This window comes from Pseudorca crassidens, chromosome 18, assembly GCF_039906515.1.
Source record: "Pseudorca crassidens isolate mPseCra1 chromosome 18, mPseCra1.hap1, whole genome shotgun sequence".
In the NCBI taxonomy this organism is placed as follows: Eukaryota; Metazoa; Chordata; class Mammalia; order Artiodactyla; family Delphinidae; genus Pseudorca; species Pseudorca crassidens.
The window spans coordinates 61,120,992-61,129,899 of NC_090313.1; the positions used below are offsets into that span (position 1 = coordinate 61,120,992).

The window sequence follows — 8,908 nt, forward strand, 5'->3', positions numbered from 1 at the left end:
GTTATATTAAGACATCAAAATATAATATTCAGAGTAAATTACAACATAAAACTAAGAGCTAATCTACTAGCTAATATCAGATGTTACCCTTGTAGTTTTAACTATTTCCTCATCACCTCTAGTCCTTATCTTTTATGTGAGCTTTACTACCGCATCTCTAATGATCTACAGAGCATTTCTACCTCAACGCCAAATTTCGCAGATCTAAAACCAATCTCCTATTTCCACCAAATCAAAAATCCTTCCCATCTTTCTTCTCTCCACCCTTCCTCCGGCACCTAACAAATTGCCTGACACCAGAGATAACTGAATGATTTGGTAGCATTAAGCTTTCATGCATTCAAAGCTCAAACCCCTACTTCATCTGTAGTGCACATTGTGGTGTGCTGCCCAGATCCTCCCTTGGGACCAAGGCATTCATAGCCCAGCTGCTGGGAGTGTTGGCAGCTGACAGGTCTCAGCTGAGTCCCCTCACTGGCGCCTCCCTGACTTAAGTCATACCTCCTTTCCCACTGTCAGCCTGCAGCCAATGACTGGCCAATGAGGGTTAAGGGAAGGATGTAAAGACCTGGCACCTCACCCCAATTTGGGACAATTCAGGACCATCCTAGCTGCAGACCTTCCATAGGAAGAGCAGAGGTCCCCAATGCACTGCACCACAGTTCTATGACTCCCTCTATTCAGTCCTCCTTCCTTCACTCTCCCGCAGTTGTTGATCCAGAGATCACTTTCTAGTAAACTTCCTCCATGAAACTCTCCATCTAACAGTCTGCAAATTACAGCTCAGAGAACCAATGTGCAACATCATCTTTAATGCATTCCTTCTAAATGATTCCTTTAACTGGTGTCTCCTTTACAAACCCAGTTCAGGTGTATGTCCTTCACAACTGGACTGCGAAAGCTTCCAAGAAAGAAATGCCCTACAAACTTCCCTTTTTCAATCTACGTAGAACATTCATTCATTCAAAAACTTACTGAGCACCTAGACACTGGAAATATTGAGGTGAACCCAACAAAACCCTTGCACCTAAAGCTTACAATCTAGTGTGTATTTGTGTGTCGGGGGGGGGAGGAGGCAGAGACAATAAACAAAATACATCAAACAGTAGTAGTAAGAGTAAGGAGATAGAAAATAAAAAAATAAGAAGTGCTATTTCATACAGCTGGAGGAGTTTTCTCCACTAAAATATCCCTCAGTAGAGCTGAGTAAGAATTATTTTTTCAAAAAGAAATAAGTAGGAAACAAATAAGGTGTCCCTCTACCAGCTGAATAAGTCACTGATGAAAGACAAATGAGTATGAGAGCTGTCAGCCACCGGTGGCAAGGCCACAACAATGAGAACTATTGAAGGAAGGATGCAATCAGGAAGATCTCTAGCATCTACGGTCGCAAAGCTCCACGAAGTCAGAGCCTAGTCTTAGCCCATCATTAACACCACACAGAAACACCTCCCTCCCTTTTTTCAAACTCCTCAATCCTATCAACTTTATATGGCAATATGTAGAACAAATTAAGTGCTATGAAAGCCTTGGAAAACTGCACTGGAATCACACATTTAAGTGTTATCCACCCATACATTTCCATTATCTCCACACAGAATACAGAATACTGAAACGTTGTACATACGAAACAGTATCATAAAAACTGAATTCAAAGAAATCTTATACAAAACAGTCTGATTCTTAAAGAGAAAAGTCTGCATCAAAATTACCTGGGAATGCCTCTAAAAATGCAGATTCCAGGGTCCCCCTTTCATCTACAAAATCAGAGCCTCTGGACTGGGCCACAAGAAATCTGCACTTGTAAACAGTTATTCAGCTGATTCTTAAGCACGCTACCGTTTGAGAACCACTAGTCTAACAAATCTATCACATAGAATAGCAAGCTATTTCTGATTCATCTGGTAAGCTAAAATCCTGGATAACATTTCTCTTGGGTAGCTCAATTCCCTGATTTAGTTTCATTTTAATATTAAAAACCAACAACTTCCCAAACTTCAGTATACATCTACCTTGTGAAATCTCATTCCTGGGTATATACTCAACAGAAATGAGTGCTTAGTCTACCAAAAGGCATATATAAGAATGCTCATAGCAGGCTTATTCATATAGACAAAAAAATGGAAATGACTCAATTGCCCATCAATAGAAGAATGGGTAAACTGTAGTATATTAATATAATAGAATACTACAGAGCAAAAAAGAAAAAACCTACTGCTCACAAAACAATGGATTAATCTCACAAATATAATTTTAAGGGAAAGAAGACAGACACAAGAATACATACATATATGATTTCTTTTTATATAGTTCGGACCCAGTCAGAATTAACATACAATGATGGAAGTCAGAATAAGTGGTTACCTTCTGTTGGTGAGTATTGGTAAAGAGAGTGCCTTCTGAGGGCTAAAAACACTGTATGTATATCTTGATCTGAATGGTGGCTACACCATCATGTACATGGACACCTACGTAAAAATTAATCTAGCTATCCACTGAAGTTGTACATAAATTATGCACTTTGCTGTACATAAACTATACCTCAAAATAATGAAAATAAGGGGGAAAGGGGGAGTACCTAGCATAAGCTTGACAAAAATAGTCATACACTGAAACATTTTTGAATGCCTATATACCAGACACTACCAGGAACACATAAAGAATGAGGCCAACCACAGAGTTCACAGATGTATAAATAAACAGCTGCAACACATATAAGAGCAATCACAGTCACTAAGTGGCACCTAATTAGCTGGACAGACCAGAAAAAAATACCATAGAGGCCTGATCCTAGTTAAAAAAAAAAAAAAAATCTAACATTTATAGAGGACACTTTAGGGACAACTGGGGAAATGTGAATCTGACTTATACACTAGATATAAGTATTTCAGCAATTTTAAATTTCCTAAGTATGATAACTATATTGTGGTTATTTAGGAAAATGTCCTTATTCTTAAGAGACATACACTGAAACATCTAAGGGTGAAGAAGTGCCATGATACCTGCAACTTACTCTCAAACGGTTCAGCAAAAATAAATGAATATAATTTATACATACATACATATGTATATAAATTATATGACTGCATATCATATAATTTTTTTAAAGATAAAGCAAATGTGGCATAAAGTTAAATATAGGTGAAGGCAATATGGGTGTTCAATGTACTGGCTGGAACATACCTATCAGTTTGAAATTTTTCCAAAAAAGGCTGAGGATAAATCCATGATGCAAAACTCTAAGTATAGGGCTTCCCAGGTGGTGCAGTGGTTGAGAGTCTGCCTGCCGATGCAGGGGACACGGGTTCGTGCCCCGGTCCGGGAAGATCCCACATGCCACGGAGCGGCTGGGCCCGTGAGCCATGGCCGCTGAGCCTGCGCGTCCGGAGCCTGTGCTCCGCAACGGGAGAGGCCACGACAGTGAGAGGCCCGCGTACCGCAAAAAAAAAAAAAAAAAAGAAAAAACTCTAAGTATATTTTTATGGTTTCTTTCAGATATCTATATGTATTTTCAAATATCTTTATTTACAAAGAATTAGTAGTACTCATAAGGTATTGCTGATAGCTTTTTATACCACTTTAAAGTTTTTTTTAAATATCTGAAATATTTTGATAATCCTTTCCTTGCACCACTAGAAGTGGTAACTTGAAATATCATCAGCTGTGAATTATGTTGGTAATACAAATCACTGCATAATCACAAAGATTCCCACATTTAAGTATTTTTCTTTCCTGATATTATCACTTAGAAGACTCCTACTGCCAAAAGGCCACAAATTCCTGGCCAAATTCCTACCCACCACCTATCCAATCACATACCTAGTTTAAATAATACTTAGTCAAAAGTGGAAAAATGTAGTTACTGGGGAGTATGATTCACAACAAACAAGAAGATACCTTAAATTATTTAACCTGAACTATTTTTACCAAATATACACTGGAAAAAAGATACAGAGAAACTAGAAAAGGGTCAGAGAACTAAACAAAACGTTTAAGAGAATTTGCTAAACTCAGTCGGTGACCTTGAACAAGATTCCTTAGGCCCTGCATCTCTATGTCCCCATGTACAAAAGCAAGAGGTTAGACCCAATTTTCACTGCAGCACCATTTACAATAGCCAAGACGTGGAAGCAACCTAAATGTCCATTGAAAGACGAATGGATAAAGAAGATGTGGTACACATATACAATGAAATACTACTCAGCCATAAAAAAGAATGAAATAATGCCATTTGCAGCAACATGGATGGACCTAAAGATTATCATACTAAGTGAAGTCTGTCAGACAGAGAGAGACAAATACCATATCATATCACTTACATGCGGAATCTAAAAAACAAAAAAATTGATACAAATGAACTTATTTACAAAACAGAAACAGACTCACAGACACAGAAAACAAACTTATGGTTACCAAAGGCGAAACGTTGGGGGGGGAGGTGGAGCGATAAATTAGGAGATTGGGATTGACATATACACACTACTATATATAAAATAGATAATCAATAAGGACCTACTGTATAGCACAGGGAACTCTACTCAATATTCTGTAATAACCTGCATGGGAAGAGAGTTTGAAAAAGAATGGATATATGTATAACTGAATCACTTAGCTGTACACCTGAATCTAACACAACACTGTAAATTAACTATACTCCAATATAAGACAAAAATTAAATTTAAAAAAAAGCAAGGGGTTAGACTAAGGTGATTCCAAACTCTAAAGCTATATTACTTAATGTGAGGGTGGAAGAGAAGGTGTTTAAGACAATATATTAGGCATCTCTATATGGAGAGATAAAGACTTTTAAAGGTAAATTTCCAAAAGTATAAAAACAATGTTAAGAATGGAAACATATTTGTTCACCGAAGTCTCATTTTCTAAAAACTAGACAGCCCCCTTTAAGACCCATAAGAGGGAAGTTCAAGGCCAAAAAAAGTATCACTTCTCCTATTAGGAAGCAAACTCACAGAATTCACTAGGTTGAAAGTATGAATAGCTTTAAAAAGAAAAAAAAAAGTCTAAATCAATTCATTTATGACATGTCTGAGGTTACTTCAGAACACAACCTAAAATTCTGGAATTGACTTAGGAAGTTAATCATGCCCTTCCACAAGTTTATCAGTGTCAATGTTGGAAAGAATTAATTCTTATGCTCTAGGAAAAACCGTAGAGCAGATTCAAGCACACAGGTTTTAGAGCCAGACACTTCTGGAATTAAGCCTCAGCTATGACCTCACCTGCTTGGTGACCTAGACCAAATTACTCGTTCTCTTAGCCAAGGTTTCTCCATCAATGATGTGGAAATTAATGACTGACTTACAGTGTTGCTGAAAAGCCTACTGAGAGATTACATGTAAAATGCTTGGCACAGTCCCTGGCCTACAATAAATGCTCCAACTGAGCCCTCCTACAACCAAGTTCCCTTACTGAACTTATGATTAATCTCTCTACCCAAAAGCTTATTCCCTTTCTTGTCCCCTCCAACTTCAATTCTGTGCTAACTGAACACTAATCAACCAGAGTCATATGACTAAAATTGCTGTGTTGATAACATCATTAATGCACTAAAACTGCTATTGCAGATACCATCATTAAAGTACAAACTCAGGTTGTTTCTCCAGGGCAAGATGAGCTAATAGGCCCCCAAGCCATGGACCATTTGGCCAGAGAACCATAAACAGGAGGCAATCTGACACTCTGAAACCAGAATTAAGAAATGTCACAGAAGTTACACAAGCCAATGATTAATCCCAGCTTCTTTGTTCTTCCCCTTTAAAAACAACTCCTAACTCAAAGACCAAGTTGTAGTGGATTTGTGTCTTGTCTCACACTCCCTTGCTTGGCGCGCTGCAAATAAACGCTTACTTTGCTGCAAACAACCCCTGACAGTTTGGCTTTCTGTGCCATGGGCACACAAGCCCTTGCTCCGTTACTTACACACTTACACACACACACACACCCTGCGTCTATCATAAACACACACACACACATCCTGCGTCTATTATACACACACACACGCACACACCCTGCGTCTATTATACTATATTCCATGCAAAAATGAAGTGCTCCAAAAGACTATCTTATTTCCCCAGTTGGTAAGCTAGTAAACATCATGTCATTACCGCTATTAAACAGAACAGTACACCACTACTTGGCGGAGATGGGAAACTTCCCGGCCTCGTCCCAGAAAAGGCCAGTCAGCAAGCACGGCTGGTTCTGTGAAGCCACTCCTACGTGAGACAGCTTCCAAGAGACACAAAAGTACATCTGAAGGGCATTTTCCCCCTCCCCAAAGAGGAGCCGCGGAAACCTCGGCCCACCGCGCCGGACGCCGGAGCAGCAGGAGAAAGCGTCCGGCCGCCACCTCTCCACACGGAGCCCACCCTGGCTCCCCGCCGCCCCCTCAATAACTGGGTGAGCAGCCCTCGCCAGAATGCTGGAGCTCCTCGCAAACTTAAGCCTGGAACAGAAAAGCGCAAACAAGAGCCCGCTCGCAGTCCTGGCGGGCAGCACTCCCGGGCAAGCCGCCCGCCGGCCCGGCGGGGCACCCCCTGATACCCAATGTCACCGACTGCGGAGTGACCCCGAGCCGGGCCCCGGACCCCCTCACACCTCGCCCACAGGAGCCGGTCCCCCACCTCGCCCTTTCTCCTGCCGACCCCCAAAGCGAGGGCGGGCTGGGCCGCAATACCTGGGCAGCGGCCCGCAGCGCCGTCCGGGACCGGTGGCTCCTAAGGGTGGCGGCAGCCAAGAGCCGGCTGTAGAACATGGAGGCCGCCATTTCTGAGTCCGACCCAGGCTCCTGGGCGCCGCGCGCAGGCGCAGAAGCTCTAGGCGGCTGTCGACGCAGCGGCTCCCGACACGCGGACCGCCCCTGGCCCCGCCCATGGGGCGGAGTCTAGGGTTAACTGCTGCGGCGGCTCGCCCCAGGCAGGCAAAGCAGGAATTGCTCCTGAGAAGCTGGGCTTGGCGGCGTAGAGCAAACTTTGACCTTTGTAACTGTTCACCGCAGCCTCAATAAACGACCTTCGGCCATCGCTCAGCAACCTGAAGTTTTCCTAGCGAAATGTAATAGGGAGACGACTAGCGCCACCACCTGTGTGATCTTAAGTTCTCTGAGCCTCAGGTGCCTCATCTCTTTAAGATTCAGAAAATAAGAACTGCATGTCGGTTTTGTGCCAAACACTGCAGTTGAGCTTTCGGATACAGCAGTGAGTAAAACAGAGCGGTTCTGTCCTCTAAGAGAAGATGCTCAGCCACTGGTTACTGAGAACTGTTGCCGGGAGACACCTCTCAGCTCTGAGGAACTGCTCCAAAAATGTAAGGGAGGAGCCAGGTTGTACAGGAGTTTTTTGGTGGGGAAAAAAAAACATGTAGTCGAACGTAAAAGGATCACTGCTAATCACAAAGAGCAGACATCTCAAGTTAATGATTTTAGTGCCTTTCTAGGTATGGGAAGATGCAAGGATCTGGGTTCGTTGAAATTATTCCTCAGAAATGCATCTTAACTAACTAGGCCAGTATCCAGAGCACAGAATGCTTCCTGTTTTTCTCCATCCTGAATTCCCCTCGGGGCACACCCAGGAGAGGAGGTGGTGTGTCTGGGGCTCCGGTGGCTGATGATGGCTTGATCCTTGAGTAAGTGGAATGGGGGGCAACATTCGCTATCCACATTACCAACCCAGAGGATGTATCAGAATCACCTGGGAAGCTTTTTTAAAAAATACTTTCACCAGAACCCATCTAAGGAGTGGAGTCAGGGCATCTGTATTTCTTAGAGTTCTGCAGGTGAATCACATGCACACATTGTGCATGGAAAACCCTGAGATGACATGTGCCCCACCGAAGAGTTGACCACTGGACAAATGACTGGGTGCCTATTCTGCTCTGAACAGTGAGCTTTAAAATGTGTCAAAGCGATTTCTGTGGGCAAGATCTTAACCTAAGAGTAAGTGGGCGTTGCTGACAGACATTAGCCAGGCTCTGGCACCTACCTCTGATGCACAGTGACCCGATCCACAAAACAGCACTGTGCAAAGAAAAAGTGAATCTAAAACAAGCAGCCTATTGAATTAGGGAATGGAAAGGAGATTTTTGCATCCCCCCTTCCCCCCTCCCACCCAAATCTCTTAGGTTCTTAAAGGTAGGACTTTCTTAAAGACTTTATTGTTTCATTGATACTCATGCGGGGACTGACCTCAAGGCTCCTTTCATCGCTAATTGATATTTTGTGCAGTTTGAAACAGGAAGAGGGGAAACAGACATTAGCAGTTCGTATGTCTCTTACTCCACCTTTCTACTGCCCAATCTAACCAATCAAATAAAATCTGGATAATGTCCCAAAACCCAGCATTGAGACCTACCGGTTTCTGTTAGGAACAGCTATCCCATCAGATACGAATAGAGCTTATACTTATTTTCAAGCCAGCTCTTTTTAATTGACAGTAGACACAGTAGTTGAGCTACCAAGTACCACCAACCATCTGAGTCCAAGGCCAGCTATTTAAAGGACACGTGGGTAAACCCAGAGTAAGTCAGCATACTAAAATAAGATGTAATGCTATAGCCCGGCTAGGATCCTGACTGGGTTAACTTGGCTTCACAAGCTTCAAGTCGGTCATAGGTGATTCATTAAAGAAAACATCTCCACTGCCATGCCCTCTGCAATACTAGCTCAAAAACGAGAACAGCAACAGCAGAAGTAGGGAATAGGAGCAGGAGTGAGAGAGAGCACATGCAGGTCCCATGGGCCCCAGCTCCTTTGGAAGTGTAGGCAAGGAGGTGGGAGCAAACTCGTCCCACAGCATTTCTTGGCTGTGCTCAGAGCTCTGTACCTCTAGATAGGTAGGTAAAATGATGATGGCGTCATACCTGCTAAGTGCTTCACCACTACACAACGAGCCTT

The 8,908-nt window shown here is 42.6% G+C and overlaps 1 protein-coding gene across 2 annotated transcripts in view; it reads right to left on the bottom strand.

The window, feature by feature from the left end:
• Window positions 1-6,851, bottom strand: part of SUCLA2 (succinate-CoA ligase ADP-forming subunit beta) — a 48,007-nt gene extending 41,156 nt beyond the window's left edge. For both annotated transcript variants that reach the window (XM_067713882.1, XM_067713881.1), the window contains exon 1: window positions 6,695-6,851. In XM_067713882.1, coding sequence (XP_067569983.1) covers window positions 6,695-6,784 — 90 coding nt within the window. In that variant the 5' untranslated portion in view covers window positions 6,785-6,851. The remainder of the gene's footprint in view (window positions 1-6,694) is intronic.
• Window positions 6,852-8,908: the final 2,057 nt, after the last annotated feature.